Here is a 22,850-nt window from a genome sequence, read left to right as displayed (position 1 = left end):
ATATACCTCTAATTTTGTACATCAAGAAATTTATCTGAGGATATTATTCCATAACTAACCAAAGATATGTATGCAAAAGATGTTAATAGCAAGTTGGGACATAATACTACTAATAAATTCCCAAGTGCCTGCACTGTACTATGGTAATTAATGGATTTAATTAAATCTTCACAGAGGCTTATGAATTAAGTATTATCCTATTCATGTCCCAGATGCGAACGCTAAGTTTAGATGGCACAGGTAACTTTGAAAATATCACATTGAGAGCAAATATCACGTGGAATTAAAATACAGATTATTCTGCTCTGTTCCATTTAAATAGAGTAGGAAGTAAAAATGAGATTAGTTCTGGCTGAGGTGGGCAGAATAGAAAAGCTTACGTCAGGAAGTAGGTATTAGGTTAAGAAAGTTTGAGATCTGGGACTGACTTTGACTCTTGGAAGTAGATAATTGGAGTCGTTGGAGCCAAAGTAAACCAGTGGGGATCCTAATGTTCAAAATGAAAAATGTGGTTTTGTTGGAGATCATGGAAGGCATCTGGTTAAGAGCACAGGTTCTGGAGGCAAGCACCCAGCCCGCTTCAAATCCTAACCCAGGTAATTTACTAAACTTCCCTGTGCCTCAGCTGTAAAATGAGGTGAATTATAGCACCTACCTTATAGGGTTGCTGAGATGATTCAGTGAGATTTAGTGTAAAACACCTATAAGAGTACCTGGAACATGGCAATAATTCAATAAATGTTAGCTATTATAATTATGAGGAAGAGAATGGGGGAATGAATGGAGATTAGGGAAGAGTGTTGCCAAAATCTGCCTCATCGGAAACCCTTTGACCCAACTGTTGAGTTTACATTTCATTCAGCCTGTTAAATTTACTCCAGAGGACATCCATCCAGAAAGACTCAGTGCTGTTACAATGTGACTATGATCCTCAAGAAATATCTCTGCTCTCCTACTGTTAAAAGACAACACAAAGACCACCTAGCACCCACCCTTTTGCTTTTATGAGTTAAAATACATTTTTGAAGGGGTAGGAAAAGATTCAATTTTGAACTCATTATCTCTCACCTGATTTTTATATGCTTGTGATTCAACCACCCTTTGAACAAAATCATGGAGACAAAGTACTATGAAGCACGTGGTTGCAAAATTCATGTAACAGAGTTCTTGCTATCTAAATGCTTATTATCTAAAAACAAAATCAAATGATCATCCTTCTTCTTTGCCTACAAATATAACTGGTTACGAAGTTTAAAGGAATCCTCACTCATGCTTCAAAGTAAAGAAAAAATAGGCAACGTTTATTCTTTGGTTCTTGAGTCTGATTACTTTTCAAGTCAATCCACACAATATTAAGCCATTGGATAATGTTTGCAAGGGACTTCTGGAGCATCCTTACATGAGAAACCACTTTGAACTCATAGATTTACTCCTTTGGCATATCTGTATTTGTTGAACACCTATTTCCATCAGGCACTGTTCCTGGTGCTGAGGATGGAGTGAAAAGCCAAATGGATAGAAAGGAGGGTCATGCTCCATGAGCACACTAACAGAATGCTGCTCTCTTCTCTCTACCAAGCACAGTCCACTATTTGGATACTTACTTGATGATCATAGGCCCAGTATTTCTATCCTTTGTAAACTGTCTTGTTTATGACAGACTCTACTCGTTATGACCAGAGAGACAAATGAGCAATTTCTAGATCTCTGTGCCTAGTTCCCATTTATTTTATTTTCCTCCAGTATAAAAAACTTCCTACAATTTGTATGTGAGAAAAGAATAATCTTACGGTTTATTGTATACCAATTTGCATTTTCTCCCTGCTCTTGATTTTAAAAAGATAAATCTGAACACAATTCATCACTAATTTAGGAGTCCTTTGACTTGATCAACTGACCAATGCCACAGGTTTATTTAATTGCCACATCCTTACTCCCACCTCTGTAGTTCCTACAAAATTCTTAGGCATTATGTTTATAATTTGCAACAGCATTTTGTGTGGTAGTAATGGTTTAATGCCTTTAAAACATTTGGCTCCTTACTTTACAGTTACAAAACACCGAGGAGGCAACATTATTTCAGGAAGCTTTCTTAAAAGGTGTATTAGTTACTGATGGTTGGTGTTTACTATCTCCTTCATTTCAGGGCCAGCAGCTTGACCTTGGCACACCACATAATCTGAGTGAACCGGTAAGTAATTGCTTCAGTTGTCAAGAATTTTACAATGTTTGTGTTGATAACGAAGGGACAATGATCAGGTTTTATTACAGTAAGAATTGCTAAGTAAAATCTCATTTATCCTTGCTGGAAGAAGACTAACTGAAAATAATGAGAAGTCTGAATTTATATAAAAAGGAAGTGTGTTGAAGTGGAAACAGCACAGGACCAATCCAGGTGCATGATTTTGTCTCTATATAACTGCGTGGCTTTAGACAAATTACTTAATTTTTCTGAGGTTTAGTTTTATTCTATGTTATTTGAGATAGTCTCTAATATTTCTTCTAACAGTTACACTCTATGGTTTTTTACTGTTCTGCACATTCATTCATTTGTTTCACAAGTCTTTAGTGACTTGAGGTGTAAGTATGCACAAGACACTGTGCCAGGAACCAGAAATTTAACAATGAAAAAAATGGAGTCTCTGTTTAAAAGAACTCTCAATCTTTCGGAGATGCATACTTAAAACCAGAGAGACAGACACATGCATAAAACCATGGCCAGACAGTATCATTAGCACCAGAATTGTGGTGTGTATGAGGAGCAAAAAGAGAATACACAAGAGTAAAAGGCACCTCACTTGCCCGCAAGGTCTTCAAACTAAAACTAGAAAAAGGAAGGGTTTTCCAGATGGACTAAAGGGGAAAAGGCATATTGATCAGACAGGGCCTTTAGTGTCAAGACACAAAGGTGTGAAGTAGCCTCAAGTTGTTCAAGTCGTTAACCGAGTATTTGTTAAGTTGTTAAACAAAGGTGTGAAGTAGCCTAAGTTGTTAAAGTGGTAAAATAACTATTTGTTGCTAAGTTGTTAAGTTGTTAAAGAAACTGAATATTTCAGCTTGCTTGGAAAATGGGGTACCTGTGTAGAAGGTAGGGAGGTGGAAGACCAGTTGTCAAGTTACATGGAGCCAGATCATGAAGGGCTTTGCCTGCCATGCTTGCTAAGTTGGTCTTAACCCACAAGATGATGGAGAGACATACAGAGTTTTAGGTAAGAGAAGAGTGTGACCAGGTTTTGTTTTAAAAAGATCACTCCAAATGTGGGAACAAGAGGAATCTCCCTGAGGTTTTTGGCAAGTGGTAAATGGCACAGCAGAAAATTGAGGCAGTGAGTGATGAACCCAGATAGATTTTAATGACCAGATGAGTCAGTAGGACTTGGTGATGGGTTTTCCATGAGAAGGGAGAGTGGGATGAGAGAAGACGACACCCTGGTTCCTGGTTTGGACCACTCAGGAGAATGTAGTGTGTTAATGGGAGACACAGGAGAAAGAGCAAATTTGAGGATGGAAAGTGAGGAATTGAATTCCACATGATGAATTTGAAGTGCTTGTAGGAACTTAAATGGAGACATCTAATGAGCGAGTGGATATCTGGGTCTGGAGCTCAGGAAGGAGCCTCAGCTGCAGTTAGAAGTTTGGGGAATATCAACACCAAGATCACTTGAAGCTGAGGTAGGGGATGAACTTGCTTGAGGAGAACTAGAAGAGTGTGAGGAGAAAAAGCTGAGGATAGAACACAAACACCAAAGGGGTGGAGAGAGGACAAAAGAGATGGCAAAGGAGGCTGAGCAGGAAGTAGGAAAAAGGAATCCAAGTGCCACCATGGCCTGTGGAAGGAGTGGTCAAGACATGCACAGATGGATCAAGTAAGGTAAGAAGAAACCTGTCGAATCTGCCCACTAGCAGATCAGGGCAGCTTAGGGTTTTCAGGGCAGCTGTGGGGCAAAAGCTGCTAGTAGACAGCCAACTCCCCAAACTGCCTACATATGTAGGTTTTGACATGCTACCATCTGGTCGAATCTCCAGTTTTGAGTTTTGCTTGACATGTGTGGATGCCTTAGCATATACTCAAAGCCACATTGTCCTGGGCTTTACCTTTGACAACTACCCAGTGTATAGTGTCTTCCCTGAGGTTGGCTGTTCTCTGGCTTCTAGGCCTGCTTATGCCAGGCTTAACTCCACTCAGTAACTTGGCTGCCCTGCATGAGCCACAAGCCTTGTACTACCTGTAGATAGGACAGCTCTGTCTGGAACCCCAAAAGTCCTGATCCTTTGGAGGCCTCAAGTTTCTTGGTAGGTTTCTATTTCTAAAGCACAGAGTGATGCTTTGTGTTACCATGTTGTACGTTCAGGTGACGAGAAAAAGTCATATTTCTTCAATCACTCACTCTTGTTTGTTATTGTCTCTTCCAGTGCATCCAAGGATGTCACTTTTGGAACTCTGTAGATCAGAAAAACTGTGCTTTAAAGTGTGTAAGTATTCATTAGGTTTCTATTTTGATATTGTTGTTTCTTTCAAGGGGAAAGTTGTGTAAGAGGATTGCCATTTGCATTTCCATTGGCTTTCAACTAGTTTGCTTGACCCTAAGCCAAAAACAACAAAACAAAACTAAAAAGCCATTATCATGGCTAATACATAGCAATAAAAAAGAGATTGAGATTAACATTTTTAATGCCACTAGAGATCAAGGAAGTTTAATGCAAATCATAGAATCCAGGGATGCTCAATTGCTCCCAAACTATACATTTCTTTTAGTAGACTATTTGGTATTTGTTAAATTTCCTAGGCCTATGTTCTCAAATTTTAATGTACAATTATCCGGGATTTTATTAAAATGCTGATTCTGATTCAGTAGGTCTTGGGTGGGGCCTGAAATTCTGCACTTGTTAGAAGCTCCCAAGTGATGCAATGCTGGTGGTCCCCAGACCACATTTTGGATTGCAGGGCTGTAAGATCGTGTTCAAAGTTCCTATGCAGGAAATATGGCAAGTATCTAATTCAGGGCCGCAAACACCTGGTTTACTCCATTTTATATAGGAAATACATCCCCAGATATTTTATTTTTTATGTTATTATGTTGCCTCACAGAATGGAAGTTACTAAAATGTAGATCATGTGCTATCCAGACTTAGTAGCTATTAAATATTCCTCAGAAATTGCAACTCGAACAATTTGTCTTGTTGTGTGTTTTGTATCTTTTATCTCAACGTATGAGCACCACCGGGGCAGGATGCTCTCCGTCTTTTTTAGATTGTTATCTCTTGCATTGAATGCAGTGTGGGGCATATAGCAGATGCTCAGTCAACATTTGCTGAAGGAATGAATGGGAAGCATCATTTGTTGCTGGGCAACAATTCAGGAGGCTTTGTGGTTGCTGGAGGGTCCCGCACCAGCAGAGGAATCTGCTGTCCTTTGCTAGTTGGTGCTGTCCTTTGCTTTGGTGGTTTTCACTTCCTGTTCTGTTTCCTTTTGGCATTTGCAAATACTCCTTCACTCTCTAACTTGGTCCACCACAGATTATGTTAGCCTGCTGAGATTTTTCTAGTGGATGTCACATTCTCTCACTTTTCCAGCGATGCAAACAGTTTAATTTTTAGAGCCGCTTATACAGTATCTTGCCTAGATAAGAACTCCAGCTCTGGGCTCCCTTGCTTTTGTTTGTTTGTTTGGTCATTTATCAATGGTGGGGCAACAAATTAATTTGAAATAAATGTACACCTCAGTGTCACTAAAATTATTTACAACTTTCAAGATTTTAAGTAGTCTTTTTCTTTTTCTATGCAGAATGATACTTATGCCACTGTTTGTGAGGTGAGTTGGCAGTCCCAAAAAAAGATGTCCTCAAGCCTCATGTCTTTATCTCTGGTCTCTAAAAAGCTTTTAAAGTAGGACTGCAGAAACCTAAGATATTCTCGGTGCACAGAGACATTCTTCCTGAAAACGTTATTACTCTGAGTATAAAAATGACTGTAAAATTCCATTTTGGCACAAATATTTACTGTTTTATGTATCTATGTGCATGTATATTATATGTATATACAATACATGTTTGTATATAGATACACGCACATTCACCGTGTGTGTGTGTGTGTGTGTGTGTGTCTGTGTGTGTGTGTGTGTATTACTCTACTCTGGCTTGGGGGATTGGAGTTGGGGAAATGGAGAGGGGAGGAAGAAGGGATACATCCAGAGACATTTCTGCTGATTACATTTTCTTCCCCACAATGTATAGTGCTCTATCATTAAATATAGGACATTAAAAGAGAATCCTTTAATTGCAACTGTGTCTTTTCTTTCTTTCTTTTTTCTTTCTGTGTTTTTCTTTTTTCTTTTTCTTCTTTCTTTCTCTATTTCTCTCTCTTTCTTCCCTCTTTCTTTTGTTCCGTCTTTCTTCTCTTTCTTTCTTCTCACAGTCTTGCTCTGCCACCCAGGGTGGAGGGTAGTGGTACAATCTCAGCTCACTGCAACGTCCGCCTCCTGGGTTTAAGCGATTCTCCTGCCTCAACCTTCTGAGTAGCTAGGGCTACAGGCCGGTGCCACCACGCCTGGCTAATTTTGTATTTTTAGTAGAGATGGGGTTTTGCCATGTTGGCCAGGCTGGTTTCGATCTCCTGATTTCAAGTGATCCACCCACCTCGGCCTCCCAAAGTTCTGGGATTACAGGCATGAGCCACCATGCCTGGCCTCAATTTTCTTATGCAACAAAATTCTTTGCCAACATTTCGCAACACAGCTTCTCCCACTCCTCCCCACAATGGTAAGTGATGTCTCACACTGCCCCTCCCAGATGTCCTTATGGTCCTCTAAGCAACCTCTGCTGCACTTGATTTTCTCTTTTTCAAAAAGACCTTGACATTTTGATCTTTTCCTACTTAGTCTTCAACTAAGCTTACCTGTTCTGTATTTCATCCCTTCAAAATAAGTTTATTTGACAATAGGTGATATGAAGACGCTACCTCATTTATTAGTTTAAAACCTATGGTGGCTGAGTATGATGGTGTGCACCTGTAGTCACAGCTACTTGGGAGGCTGAAATAGAAGGACTGCTGGAGGTCAGGATTTTGAAACCATCCTGGGAAACATAGCACAACTGTCCCTTAAGGGAAAAAAACGTTAAAACCTATGTTGTATTCTATTGAAATATCCTTGAAACTGGTGACCAGAAGCCTGGGGAAGGAGTATCAATTATCATCCATTAGTAAAACAGAAAAATTCCCTCTTAATAGAGAGCAAAAATACAAACAAAAAATTAAATTGGCATGTTTTATCAGTTGTTACCGGTTGGTTATAAAAATCGTGTCTGAGCAATTTTTCTTGGGAATGGGTGGAGGTGAGGGTTGGCTGAGAAGAGAGGAAACAGAGGGGAAACGTCATCCATATGTAAAGAGACAATTAAGGTCTCTCCTGATTCAGATAGAAAAAAAATTGTCTGCAAATCCTTTTATGTGATGAAAGCAAAATTACCCCCAAAGAACAGTCCCTACGATAAATGTAGCAGTGTCAGGAAAATCAGGGAGTCTCTCAAGCACTGAAGCAGCCAAGGATTGGATTTCTAATGTGCTAGTTCTTTGTTAATCATTGTGCTGCCCAGTTTTCTGTGCTTATATAGTATAAATCTTTCCTCTCAGTGTTATAACTTGTATAACTATTCTATTTTTCCTCTTTATACTTTGCTATTTTACACTTTAAAACGTTTCACTTTAAATAAAGTAGAACTGAAGAGGAATACATGCTATATGTATCTCAATCAATCAGTCATCTCTCTCTTCTATCAATCTATCATCTATCTGTTCTCTCTGTCTGTCTGTGATCTCAGCTGTCCACACCTTTAGGAAATCAAACTCCTTAATCATTAATGTTTGAACGTAGGAAGCTTGTCATTTTTGCAATTCATATTCCTTGGAGGGAATAATCTTGAAAGTGATAGGTCAGTGAAATAGAACTTGGAAAATGACAATAGCTAGTGAGATGGCTTCTCCCTGATAATTTAAAACCTAAATTAGATCTTATTGTCTGTTGGCCTTTTGGCTATTTTCCAAGTTCTATTTCACTGAGATATCACTTTCAAGATTATTCCCTCCAAGAAATATGAATTGCAAAATTAATAAGCTTCCTACATTCAAGCAGTTATACCTATGCCTTTGGCTTATTTTCTTCCTAGCAATTTTCATTATTAGAATTATTTTTTCTTTTTAAAAATTTGTCACTCAGTTATTATCTATCTTCTTCTAAGGGAAGTCCTGTAAGGCAGGGAATTTAACTTTCTTGCTTACTGTCATATTCTTAGACCCCAAAACCATGGTTGGCATGAAAAAGGCCAACTGTTCAAATATTCTTGAATGAATAAATAAATGAGTAATTTTTAAGGGAACAATGCCACAGTTTATATGGAGGGTGGTGTGGGAGTCTTCCTTGTGTTACAAAAGCTAGAAAGGTCACTGGCAGTCTATTTGCCAGTCTGGGAAACCAAAGATGGAGCCAGAGGGACAATAAAAATGATCAGACTATGATGGGGAAGATGGGAGTATGGGTGGGAACAGAGAGAGCAAGCTAATGTAGCCCACAGGAAGAGTAAACTTGGCTTTCACTGTGGGAATGGCAGTTCACTAACTTGGAATATGCCACATGAATGTCCCATCCAAGGGCTTCAGGCTCAGAATCTGTAAATTCCTAAATTCCAATCACCTTTAGATTCTCTCTAGGCAACTCAAGCTTGAGAAACACTGGATAACTTTATTTGAAGTCCAATGTTGAATTGCCACCATGGTTCAGGGAGGGGTGAAGGGAGGTGAAAGGGGTGGGACAATGGGTTGGGGAGAGAGGTAAAAGGAAACATAATTGTTAGCTTTGTTTCCACTTGAGATAACTTTTAAACTCCCAGAAGGATGGGAATTTTATTATCTGTTTTCCCTGAAAGTATCAGAAAAAACAGGAACACAATTTTCCCTGTCAGGACTACCTATGTTTCAAAATAATCTGTATTTCCAAATATGTCTCCTTTCTTCTCCTTAGTTTTCTTTTTGAAAGAAAAAAACTCATGTTATACAATAATTTTGCTGTAAATTGGTTTATTCTCTGAAGTTAATAAATATGTTGAATGCTTTATTAAGATATGTAAATAGCATTTGAAATGTATACTAAACCTTGGAATTATATTAAATAATTCCAAACCCAAACTGAGGTATTTAAATTAATCCTTAACTAAAGCAAACCCGGACTTATCAGGCATCCTTCCTTTTAGCGTGCAGATCAAACATTGAACTGTTCATATTTGCAAGTTACAGCTCTTCTTTTTAGGGCAAATGTATTGTGCCATGGTTTCCACTACTATCATGAGAAACAATAGCATGTTGTCCTAGATATTATAGTTACAAGTTGAAAGAGAACAAGAAGATAGATCATGACTGTGTTGTACGTTAACAATGTGTACCTTTTCTCCAAGTATGTGTGTGTGTTTTGTAGCTAATGTTAATGCATCTGTTAAGAGCTGCAGGAAATTTGTGTTGCAGTCATCAAATTGTGTACTGTATTTTTCAATATTGTATTCAAAATTTCAATACTGAATTTACATTTCAATAAAATGTAAATATCATTAAGTTTTCATAGATTTGAAAACTCAAACTTGGTATAAAGATATTCATTATAATGTTCAGCTACTATATAAATTTATAGTCAATGTGTAATTTTCCAAGGAAGACCAGGATATATAAAATAAATAGGTAATTCCTAAGCATCATTGTAGTCTAAAGTTTTAGGTTTTAAGCTCATGAAAACATTGACCAAGTTGGCAAGCACATAATTGTACTGCTGAGCTCAGTGTTTTTTCAACCTATATGACATGACCCATTAGAAGGTCATCAGATCAATTCAGCAAATCGAGAGTCACATTAAACAAAATGAAAAAATAGAATAGAATAGCATTGAAAATATAAGAGCACATCACAGACAAGGGATTTCTTTTGAAGACAATGAAAATGTTCTAAAATTAGATCGTGGTGATTGCAAAACTCTGAATATTTTAACAGCACTGAACTCTGTACTTTGAATAAGTGAGTTTATGGCAGGTGAATATATCTCAATAAAACTTCTAAAAATGGAAGGAAAAGTAAGGATTGTTTCAGGAATCTTTTTTCCAGCATGTGTGTGTGTACTAAGTTGTTTTGTTAAATTATTTTTTGTTACAGAGCATGGTCAAAAGTTTGGGAAGCACCAGTCTAGCAAGTGGGAATTTTATTGCAGTGGAAATAGTTTACATAAAGATATATTTGTGTATTAGGTATTCTGATTTCAAAGATTTACTTACATATTGGACAAAGATATACTTGCATGTTAGGTATTCAGATTTCAAAATTTAATTGAAGCTTATTAGCAAAACCAGTAACAAGGATGCCCTGACTGGCATGTTACCTGTCTTTCACAGTGGGAATCATGTGAGGTTGGCTGCAGCAATGCAGAAGGTGCATATGAAGAGGAAGTACTGGGTAAGAGGACACATACGAATTTAAAAAATAGTCTACACCACTCTAGTGACTTGTACTTATGTAAATATAATGAAATGCCTCTCAAAACCTCTAGACTTCTGCATCTTAGTATGATGAAAAATACATACTTAGAGAATTCAATAATTTCAAATGTAGAGGCCATTCCGATAAAGACTCAGCAAGATTCTTCTTTCAGAACAAAACAGAGGAAACAGTACATGACTAATATTTAGAACCAGATTTTGTCCTCAAGTTCAGTAAGTATACTCACTTCTATCTTAATGACAAGACAATGTATATCCTGAGTAGACTCGATGTCGGGAAATGCCACTATTTTAATGAATGAAAAGTATAGATATATTTTATTGAATATACCTTCCATTATTAAGCTAACAGTTATCCAATAGAGTGCCTATTGTGTGAAAGACTCCCCAAAAGGCTCTAGAAATTTTTAAAATATACAGAAGCTATGCTTTTCGGTGTTAGATTTTGAGCAAGTAGGGGGTTTGGGTGTTTATCAGCTCCCTCTGCCTGATTTCAGAGTAGGTTGGGCATGTCAAAGTTGCCTTGCCTTAGGGTATTAATTCTCTGGTAGTTTCTTAAAGGCCAGTGCTTTGATAAGTCATAGCTTGGATGTCAGCAGATAGCGTTCCTGAATTCCCTAGGGCATCCTCCCACCGAGAGGTAGACAGTTCCGTTAAGTCTGAGAGATGCTTGGTTCTTCCATACGTTGTAGTTCTGGACTCGGTGACTTGTTCCTTGCTCTCAGTGGCTGATAGAAATTGGAAGGGGAATCTTATCTGGCTGTTCTGATTTGCTTCTGCCCTTTAGTGTCCCACGAAAGATACCCTAGATATTTCTGTGGAGAGGTAGTGATATTACATTTTTTTTCTGTGTCATGGGAATTAGCTGTGGACAAAATTTATATTTTACCATTTTCCAGCTGGGCACTGATGTGCTCCAGGCCATTACAGCAATTTCATAGGGAGCCATGGAGTATTTTAAACATTCAAGAGAAACACAGGAAGAGGTGAAATCTGTTGGATAGTGATACCCAATCTGATCCTAAGGTTAGAGGAGTTGTGCAGTGCCCAATAGGTACACAGGTCCCATTAGGATGGAATTATTTTTACTTAAGGATGAAATAAATGCACAGTTTTATCTTTCAATTTCTTATTTGTTTCAAATATCTACCAAATTGTTAGATACTAGCAATTAATATCAAATTGTTAGTCAATTTGGTATTAACACATACTTATTAAGTTAATACTACTTAAAAAAAATGGAAGTGTTCTCTAGAGAATTCTTTTGGTTCAGAGAACCATGAAAAAAATTTCTGAGAAACTAAGGACACCAGAACTGAAGACATGTGAAATCTTTTAGTTACATTCCTTTATTATGTTCTAAAATTATATTACCAACTTAATTACACAATTCTGTTAGAATACAAGTGTAATCAATGCTTCATTTTTATTTTCTCATTGGTAATGGATCAGTGTCTATGTACCACTAACAAATGAGATATACCAAGTCTAAATAAAGGCATTTGTACTTAGGGACCATATCTGTAGTCTGTTATAACAAATCATTTTGTCCATGATCCTAAGATTTTATTTGTCTTTAATACATCTGATTCCTGAGTCATTTATTTGTAGGTATGCTATATTCATTTTACATATCTCCCATACCCCTTTTCACATGATGGAAAATGATAATAGCTAACAACATATTAAAATGAATAAATATATATTTGCATATACAAATATATATGTGCATATATATGTATGTGTGTGTGTATATATGTATATACACATATGAGAGAGAGACAGAGTCTTGCTCTATCACCCAGGCTAGAGTATAGTGGTACAATCACAGCACACTATAACCTCAAACTCCTGAGCTCTAGCAAACCTCCTGCCTCAGCCTCCTAAGTAGTTAGGCATCAGCCACCATACCTGGCCAAAAATAGCTATTTTTTATTAGGCATTTATGAGTTGACCACTTATTTATTCATATGTCTTAGCTCCTTTTGTCCTCAGAGTTATATATACTATTATTAACCTCATTTTACAGGTGAGAAAATTGAGGCACAAAGTTTATACATTTGCTTGAGGCCGCATAGCTGGTAAGGGATATTTCTGGAATTATAACCCAGGTGCCTGGTAACAGAGCCTTTTCTTACCCACTCAGCCATATACTGAAAATAGGATGGAGCTCAGTCTAGCTTGCCTTTTTCATTGGGCTCTCTCTTTGCCTTGATAATTTAGCATAAACCTACTTTACTTTTTTTTCATATGTATCACCATGGCTTTGAAATATGTCTATATTTAGCTATGATATTTGCATTTACTTGTACTTATATAACTGATCACTTCTGCAAGTTCTCAACTTTTGTTTCTGATGCCTCCTGGTTATTTTTCCTCACTCTGCTGACAACTCCATCATTGGACTCCTCTTCAGGATGTCCACAGCATACTCTAATTCCTGGTACTGAGAGTCTCACAACAAGAAAGGGAAGAAAAGTGGGGCTGTGCTTTGCTTGTTCAGTTATAATGGCCAAAAATTAACTCTAAAAAGAAGAATCAGCAGAGAAGTGTTGTTCTAGGCCCCTTTGTGGGCTAGGTCCTCAGATGACAATGACTCTGATTTTTCTGGATTACAGAGTATGGACTTTAATTGGTCTATGTCTGGTGTCTGTAGTGATAAGAACTGTATCAATTTTTGCTTAACCAGAAAGACTGAGATCTTGGGAGTTTGTATTTAGCCATTTTAAGCTCCCTACCAAATTTACCGTGCGTTCTCAACCAGAGTGCTGATTTTGTTTCCAGAAAAGAAAGATGAAGCATTAAATTCATCACAGTTTTGGAAAAATATAAAAAGTAAAGTAAAATAATTTCATCCTAGTGGGACGTACCACTCAGAAGCCTAGCCCTTAGTGACATGCCTGGCAAGCAGCACCTGAGAAATATGTGCTGCCAATTGGAATATGTCTAATGTTTAGATGTCCTGAAATAGTTTATAATGTGAAACAGCTGATCACAGAGTCCTTTGGAGTAAAGGCAATTGCTCTGTACATATAAAAAATAATTTGTTGTTAAGATGCACAGCAATAGTAGAATTAGAGTATAAAATTTCAGAAATATGTTGGGGTACATATCCCAGGATAGTGGATGGTTCTGTTGTGCCACAGATGTGCTCTGAGTACTGGCTCCCCTCCCCTGTAAGAGAGTGATATTGTAAGAGAAAACTGGACAGCTCAGAATGCTCTGTGTCATCTGCCTATAAAATCAAAATCAGAACAAAAACAGACTATGTTCAAAGATAATAGTAAATTCTGTAGAAAAAAAATGTTGAGAGACTGACTGACTTTTAAAAATAAATCGAATATGCATACCATTGATTATTCAGGTGAGTTATTGCGGCAAAATGCAGTTTTAGCAACAGAATATGGAGAGCCCTAGATGAGACAGGCACACACTTTCTTGCTCTGATGAACAGGAGTGCATGGTGAGTGAAATCTTGTTTTCTCCCCAGAAAATGCAGATCTTCCAACTGCACCCTTTGCTTCTTCCATTGGAAGCTACAATATGACATTACGATGGAAATCTGCCAACTTCTCTGGAGTAAAATACATCATTCAGTGGAAATATGCACAATTTCTGGGAAGCTGGACTTATACTAAGGTATGAAGGGCTGCCTTTGACCTAAATCCAGACCACTCCCTATTTTTAAAAGCACCAAATTATTACTTAAAGTTATAGGCATAAAGGCCTTCTAGAAAAGATTCAAGCATGAGATAGATAGTTGGATTAGATGAAATTTAATCTCAGCTACTAGGTACATGTTAATGCTAAGCCTTAACATTAAGGTTTATTTTATAAGGAAATATAATATGTATCTTATAAGGAAAATATAATATTGAACATCTGTGCTATTCCTTCAGTATAGCATCACATAACCATCCTCCCCATTAGTCATTATCTGCCCATCCCAGCTAAAATGAGTCCAGGTAGGATGGAGGGTAGAAGAAAGATTTGCATGGGGTTGCTGCAATTTAGAAGTACTGTCTATAGTGGTCATCCAGGACTGTGCCTTTTAGGAAAACATGAGAAAGTTTAGAAAAAAAAAAAAAAATCCCAAGACACTATGTGTACTAACATAGAAAAATGTAAGTCCTTCAGGTAAATGCCAAATAATTTAATCCATAATTTTGCTGTTTTGAAGGAGAGAATTTCTGAGTGAATTCTGCACACTGATATCTGAATGGCTTAGCTCTAAGCTCCAGGCCTCTATTTTGTCTTCTCTGGCAAGCCATCCATCTTCTACAAATTTATCTATGCTCTTGAGTCCCAATGTGGGGTGCGATTCTATATATGCTGATTATTGATCACTTATTGATCTAGACTGTGTCCAAACTGTCCTATGTGGTTAAAGCCCTGCACCCCTTCACTGAGTATATTTTCCGAGTGGTGTGGATCTTCACAGCGCAGCTGCAGCTCTACTCTCCTCCAAGTCCCAGTTACAGGACTCATCCTCATGGAGGTATGTTGTACACACATTGCTTATGAAAAGACATAATTCCAAAGCTTTGATTTAGTTTTTATTTTCAACAATGACACAAATATATTCCTTCCTATTAATTGATCCATTCAACAATTGGGTACATAAGTATGTGCCAGGTAGTATTCTGGGTACTCACAATGTCTTTATTATCAAAACACACAATGATGCCAGCTTTTATGGAGCTCACTTTTTTTTTTTTTTTTTTTTTTTTTTTTTTTTTTTTTTTAGACAGAGACTTGCTCTGTTGCTGAGGCTGGAATACAGTGGTGCAATCTTGGCTCACTGCAACCACCATCTCCGGGGTTCAAGTGATTTTCCTGCCTTAGCCTCTCAAGTAGCTGGGACTCAGGCATGCACCACCATGCCTGGCTAATGCTTTGTATTTTTAGTAGAAACGGGGTTTCGCCATGCTGGCCAGGCTGGTCTTGTACTCCTGACCTCAAGTGATCTGACTGCCTTGGCCTCCCAAAGTGCTGGGATTACAGGTGTCAGCCACCTCACCCAGCTGGAGCTCACATTTTGGTGGAAGAGAAATATTCTTCAATAAACATAAGAAATAAATAAAGTATGTTGTAAGTGGGATGGTGCTATGTGCTATAATAAGAAGAATATTTTGAGCAGATTTGTCCTTTAGGGGATTGGAAATGAAGAGTGAGGAGGGAAGGAGAGGCCAGTGGCTATATGAAATAAGGTGGCCAGAATGAGCCTCAGTGAGATGGTGGGGTAAAGTTTGAGCAAAGACTGAAAGGAGGCAAGGAAGTCAGCCAGGAAGCTATCTCGGATAGAGAGTTCCAGGCAGAGGGGCAGCCCATGTGGAGGACCTAAGGCAAGAACATCCTTGGCCTGATCAAGGAGCAGCTAGGAGGCCCATGTAGCTGAACCAGAGTGAAGGAGACAGAGGAGTAACAGCTAAGGTCAGAGAGGTGATGGGGACCAGATCCCAGTCTACTTCAGGGACCTTGGTAAAGACTGTGGCTTTTATTCTGGAAGGAGAGTCGCTGCAAGGTTTTGAGGAAAAGAATGGCATGATCTAATGAGACCTGCCTTATACATTAAAAGGATTATTGGCTGCTGTATGGAGAATGAACTCTGGGGTGTGAGAGGAAGCAAGAAGAACTGGTAGTAAGCCTAGCAGTGACCCAGGTGAGAGGCCCAGGGTGGAAGTGGTGTGGTATAGATATGTTTAGATTCTATTTGATATAATTTTAGTCTTTTTTTTTTTCTTGAGATGGAGTTTCGCTCTTGCTACCAGGCTGGAGTGCAATGGCACAATCTTGGCTCACTGCAACCTCCTCCTCCTGGGTTCAGGCAATTCTCCTGCCTCAGCCTCCTGAGTAGCTGGGATTACAGGCACGTGCCACCATGCCCAGCTAATTTTTTGTATTTTTAGTAGAGACGGGGTTTCACCATGTTGACGAGGATGGTCTCGATCTCTTGACCTCGTGATCCACCCGCCTCGGCCTCCCAAAGTGCTGGGATTACAGGCTTGAGCCACTGCACCTGACCAATTTTAGTCTTTTATTGCCTGGGTTATAAACTTCTTTGGCTGTAGAAAAAATAACATCTGTAAAAAATTCACTTCCTTTTTTTTTACTGGAAAGGTGGTTATTTTTTGTATTATATTTTTAACATTGTTGAAAAGAAGATTGAAGACTTTTTTCATTCATTCAAGTATTAATCAAGGACCTATTATATACCAGACATTGTTCCAGGAACCAAAGATGATAAAATCCTAACACTTATGGGGCTTACATTCCAGCTAGGGAAGATAGATAAGTAATTAAGTAAAAGTATTTGTTGGGTCATGAGAAAACCCAATGAGTAGCACCCTTCTTCTTATTCTAAGTTCTGGACCAATGGAAGATAAAACAAAAATGGCCAGAAGATGGCTGCAGAAGTATTAATATTATTTCTGATAAAGATAAAATTGGATGATGGTGGACTTTAAAACAACCCACTTAAGAGAAAGTTTGAGTCTGCTTAGCAGACATGGCTGCTTCTTGCTGAGTTTGTTAGACAGGGAAGGATAAGGAGACCAAATTACTTCTCTCAAGACCTCTGTCATCACCTCCACCCTATAGAGAACCAAGGCTCCTGCCACCAAGCAGGTATTTATCCTTCTCTAAGGGGCAGGGTGAGGTAGGGTAAAAGGCAGAAATAGTTAAACAAAATTCATGGGTTGATATAACATGAGGAATGAGGAAGCATCTCACCAAACATTACAGTGTAATTTCACATAGAAGTGAGTGCGAAGAATAAAATTAAAGTATGCTAATAATAGAGAATACCTGGGGAGGGAACGTGGTCTGGTTGGGGAAGAGCTGCTTTGAATGACATGAGACAAAAAGACATGCAAATATCCAAGAATGTGTTTTCCAGGAAGAGGGATGAGCAAGGACAGAGAGCCTGCAGTGGCAATAAGCTGGGTGTATTGAGGTATGGCCTTGAGTGGCTGGGGCACCATGAGTCTGGTGGAAAGTAGGAGGTGGGATGTGACAGGTAGCCAGAGGCTTGGTCACATGGGGCAATACTGATGTTGATAAGGAGTACAGATTTTATTCTAAGTGTGACAGAATGTCTTTGGAGAGTTCTAAGCAAAGGAAAGACTGGTTTAAGTTTTAAAACTTTCAATCTGGCTGTTGCATGGAGAACAGACTGGGAGGGTAGAAGGAGGGCCAGGGAAGATGGGGAGTTGTTAGGAGGCTAAGCAAGTCAGGCTTGATTTGGTGATGGCTCTGTCAAGGACGATCATGGGAAAAGGGGGAAAGGTTTGTCATATATTTTGAAGATTGAGCTGTTGGGGTTGCTGAATGGATTTGGTCAGGAAGATGGGAAAATCAAACTCACTAACTTAGGCTTTCAGTCTGAGTACCTGAGTCATCATTTACTGTGACAGGAACAAGGGTAAAGGAGGAGTGGATTTCCTAGAGAAAATCAACAGTTCTGTTCTAGCCAAGTAAAATTTGCATGTCTATTGGATATACAAGTGGAATTGCTGAGGAAGCAATTAAATGAATGGATATGGAACTCAGGAGGTAGGTGGAAGGTATCTACACTACCAGTTTAGTAGTTATCAACATAGAGGTGTGATTCAAGCCATAGGCCTGGAGGCAACATGCTAAAAGTGAATGTGTTTGAAAAAAGGAGAAGATCAAGGTGTCAGCCTGGGGGCCCCCAATATTTGGTTGCCGGGAAGAGGAGGAGGGACAGCAAAGGACACTGAGAAGGAGATATTCGGGAGCTTGCGGTGTCTCAAAGCCAAGTGATGAAAGTGTTTCAAAAATGAAGGTGATTGAGTATGACACAGTGATATTATCTCTGGAAAGCAACAAAAAGCTTTTTGTCTGCTAGATTCCTGCTTCTCCACTTTCCCATCCTTCATACAGAATGTTGCCCTAGCAGAATATAACTTTATCTGAGCTTCTGCCTTCTAAATACTAATATATCCTTAGAGCAATTCTAGCTCTACGTAAATGTTATTGTTTTCTTATTTAAAATACATTCATGAGCTGTCTATAGATGCATGGATACTGACTTAAAAAGCTTACTCTTACGTGGAAGACATAAAGCACATGCCTAACTAACTCCACAATAAGGTAATGCTTGATTAAACACATAGAAAAGGTACTGACAAATTCCCATGGAAGTTTAGAAGAGGGAAATATTATTTCTGAAATGAAATATCAAAGAAATCTCTCTGGAGGAAGTTTCATTTGTTCAGTTAGACATGAGGTGAGGAGAGACAAGGGCAGGTACAGGTGTTTGTGTGACCAGGGTCATCAAGATTGGATTCTAAGGCATGGAGGGAAAACAGTCAGTATTTCATCTGCTGGAAGCATAGGATACAGGAAGAAAAACAGTGAGAATAACATTGGGAAGGGAGACTAGGTACAGATTACCAAGAATATTAAATGTCCTGGCTAAGGAGTTTGTACTTTTTCTAGAACATAGTTAGGAGTTGTGGAAGGTTTTAAAGCAGAGCAGTAATTGCTTCACATGCTTCTCAAAAAGAAAATTTTGGCAACTGCACATAGAATAGATTGAGAGAATGAAAGAGATTTGCAAGTACAGAGGAAGAGACCAACTGGGAGATTACTATAATATTTTAAGATTTTATCAAAACTGCTTTTTAAAAACAGAATACATGTTGGGGTATTCTCTGACTTATTATTTTGAAGATGTGACTTCCACACTGGGAAAAGGATTCAAGCTGGAAGCCTTAGAGGAAGGTGAATGCTGGGGCAGACACTAACGGAGAGTTGTCTGGTGCCTTCACCCTCAGAGTTAGCTGAGGCAACCCAGGAAGACTTGCTTTGGGCTGGATGCCTTAACCCTCAGTTCTGGAGATGCACCTATGTGCAGAGAGCCTCAGGCTGATCTAGGTCTTGGACCTAAGCAGAGCCGAACAGCTGACGAAGTTGGTTGGAGCATTTTCCCCCTTCTCTGATGAGTGCTCTCTCCTTGCTTGTCAGATCTCAGGGTTTGTGTGGCCACCTCTGCTGATTATCATGACTATTCTTGCTTAGAACCTCAGATCAGACCTTGGCCTTTCCATAACAGAGTAGAATGAATTCTTCCTCTTCCAAGCAATGCCACATGTTATCTAACAGTGAGGGGACATTTTCTGGTGCTAGAGAAATAACCATGTAGATACAATGGCTGGGCAAATTAAAATAATGAAAGCAACTTTTGCTGTCCATTTCTGAGCCTTTCTCCTGGATAAGCAAGTTCACATACCCTCTGTGTCTTCTAGACCCTATGGGTGTCCTTCCTATGGATAGCGTCTCATGTTTCTGATTCTTCCTCACTTTTCTGGTTACATCAAAAGTTAGAGGCTTATCTGTATTATGTTAATTGCCTCATAGCCCTATTCTCTTTTAGCTATGGGAATGACATGATTTTAAATGGTGCTATTGCCTTTTTTTTTTTGTTATTTGAGACGAAGTCTCATTCTGTCACCCAGGCTGGAGTGCAGTGGCATGATCTCAGCTCACTACAACCCCTGCCTCCAGGGTTCAAGTGATTCTTGTGCCTCAGCCTCCCAAGTAGCTGGGATTACAGGCGTATGCCTCCATGCCCAGCTAATTTTTGTAATTTTAGTAGAGATGGGTTTTTGCCATGTAGGCCAGGCTGATCTCAAACTCCTGGCCTCAAGTGATTGGCCTACCTCGGCCTCCCAGAGTTCTGGGATTACAGGCATGAACCACTACACCTGGCCTAAATGGCGCTATTGCCTTTTAACTGGGTCTTTTCAGAAAATAATTTCTTAGCGAAGATGAATGATTGCCAGGCAGGGGATACCAGCATTTCAGGGAAGATTTTTGTTTTGTTTTGTTTTGGTGGGGAAGACCTGGACAATCATCACATCTTGCCATGTAGATGACATTTAACTTGCTTCAACTCTAGCAGATCACATTTGGGCATTGACCCTAATGACTTAAATTTTGACATTCTGATTCTATTATAATTCAGTGGGAGGAATTTATTTCCTCCCTGTTTATCATGGTGATTGACTCCATGGAGTCAAAGAGTGATGAAATGACGCTTGTATTTGCTGAAAATTAGCCTGAGAGTTGGAGAGGAATTACATCAGAGAAAGGCTGAGAGAGCAATTAAGAGGGCTTTTAAAAGTCAGTGGTGATGCAGAGCATTTGCCGAAAGTGTGGAGAGGGAGCGAAGTCTACTCAAGAGCAAAATGACTTCCAATTGTGTCTTTCTATGGAAAGAGGAAATAAAAGAGTGTGATTTCAGGGGTTTGGGTTTGAAAAGTAGGTGGTGACACGGATGGAAGCTAGGCTGTCGGATCATCTGTTATCCTTTCTTTTTACACTTAAGTAGCTTCTGGGGACTGTGTGTGAATGCTCAGTCATTTCATACAGGCTCCTTTAATTCCTTTGTAAGGGCAGGGGTGCTGAAGCTCAGTCAGCATGGATTTCCAGGACCTGAGAGCTGGGATAAGGAAAGTGTAGTCTGAGTCATTAGAGCTGATGCCAACAAAATTGAAGCTGACTGTTCAAATTCCAGCTTATCTGAACCCACATCTCCAGCTGAAACCAGAAAGGCTACCCCAAGTGAGTGAAAAGGCCCCAGATGGACTTTTTTTTTTAACTCATGTCAATCATTGACTCCAGTTTTGGTCAGATTCTCCTCTTTTTCCTAAACTGGTTCCATCCCATGTTTCAACTCATTTAAGTCTCTAGAGATTCCTGATGACTTTTTTTAAAGAACCGTTATCATATCTGTATATTACTATATTTAATTTTATTTCATTAATTAGAAATGAGGAAAGTAACATTTGAAAGAGCCTCTTGAGAAAGGAGCTAACTGGTTTAGACATCTTACCACCTTTCCTCTGTCACATATTTTGAATATTAAGAAAATTATTATATTTCCATTAATTTTTTTAAAAACAAGACTTTTTAAAATCTAATTTTTAAAAATCACACTTGCACATTTTTCTGTTCACTTTGTCACCATTGTCTCTTCCAGTTCCTGAAACTGCACCTTTGATTGGGAATATTGAGAGCTCAAGTCCCGACACTGTGGAAGTCAGCTGGGATCCACCTCAATTCCCAGGTGGACCTATTTTGGGTTACAACTTAAGGTTGATCAGCAAACATCAAAAATTAGATGCAGGGACACAGAGAACCAGTTTCCAGTTTTACTCCACGTTACCAAATACTATCTACAGGTAAGAATTAAGTGATGCAGAGGAAAATGTAACCAACATGGCTGCTGGCATGATAATTATTTAAGAAATATGTCTATCAAATAGTTTAAATGTACTTTGAGAAGTGCCACTGACTCTGTGGTGTTGGACTGAAGTCATTGTGGTTTACCTCAAGCTTATATGCTTATTAGATTATAGCATCCTAAGCGAAAACTTCTCAAGTGTTTCTATTATATTCAGAGCATACTTATAAATATGGGCTAATAAAGACATCATAAACACCATGAATGTAAAATATTCATTGAATCCAGTATGAAAAAAGTAAGGAGGTGGAGTTCTGTTTAGGTATTTTTATTAACCACCAGGGGAATTATTTTATTATTGTTAGCTTTTCTAGCATTTACTACGGTCTCTTTAAATTTGGAGAAGAATGGGGGTTGTGCAGATAGCAGAGTTCAGCGTTTGACCTCCATGACCCTGAACTGTTCTAGGGGAATGCAAACAAGGATGTGATTGATGGTCATTTTAGTGCTGAGCAGTGGCACCACATAACTAGACCCATGCATTGCCACATCATCCTTTAAATAGAAATGTTATTGCTCCTTTTATTTTTGTCTCATGTTCACACCATGCCATGTGAAACACATCTCTCCAAATTGTTTTTGGAATAGGTTTTCTATTGCAGCAGTAAATGAAGTTGGTGAGGGTCCAGAAGCAGAATCTAGTATTACCACTTCATCCTCAGCAGGTATGGCTCAGGCTTTCTCCTTTAGCTACACAAGAATGAGGGTGGCAAGGATGGTTTCAGAGCCAGGCCACCTGGTAGACCTCAAGACTCACCTCTTCTGCCCAAATGAGTATTATTTTTGGGGTACTTGATACGTTTTCAATTTAAATGAACCTAAGTATTTAATGAATTGAAGTAAGTGGTTAGATTTAAAGTTTTAATATTATAATTTGGGAATTAAAAATCAGAATTAAAAAGTTCAGGTTTTAAAAAAATGACCTCAAATCTTTGGTTTCAGTTGAAATTACTAGTGTTTGTGACTCACATTTACTCACTTAGGGGATACATATAACTTTTCTGCCCTAATCCCTATTTTAGATTATTTATAATTATTTAATATATATCAGA

At 38.7% G+C, this 22,850-nt stretch overlaps 1 protein-coding gene across 2 annotated transcripts in view; it reads left to right on the top strand.

Moving 5' to 3' along the window:
• The window catches only part of ROS1 (ROS proto-oncogene 1, receptor tyrosine kinase), a 135,372-nt gene that overhangs the window by 5,320 nt on the left and 107,202 nt on the right, over positions 1–22,850 (top strand). Inside the window, exons 2-9 of one of the 2 annotated variants that reach the window (XM_035296567.3) lie at positions 2,147–2,191; positions 4,414–4,473; positions 5,786–5,812; positions 10,422–10,482; positions 14,017–14,165; positions 14,886–15,024; positions 21,535–21,736; positions 22,387–22,463. In XM_035296567.3, coding sequence (XP_035152458.1) covers positions 2,147–2,191; positions 4,414–4,473; positions 5,786–5,812; positions 10,422–10,482; positions 14,017–14,165; positions 14,886–15,024; positions 21,535–21,736; positions 22,387–22,463 — 760 coding nt within the window. The remainder of the gene's footprint in view (positions 1–2,146; positions 2,192–4,413; positions 4,474–5,785; positions 5,813–10,421; positions 10,483–14,016; positions 14,166–14,885; positions 15,025–21,534; positions 21,737–22,386; positions 22,464–22,850) is intronic. The other variant, XM_078370764.1, reaches the window with a different exon arrangement.

This window comes from Callithrix jacchus, chromosome 4, assembly GCF_049354715.1.
Source record: "Callithrix jacchus isolate 240 chromosome 4, calJac240_pri, whole genome shotgun sequence".
NCBI lineage: Eukaryota > Metazoa > Chordata > Mammalia > Primates > Cebidae > Callithrix > Callithrix jacchus.
The sequence above is the reverse complement of the archived record's forward strand: the minus strand, read 5'-3'. Positions and strand labels throughout refer to the sequence as shown.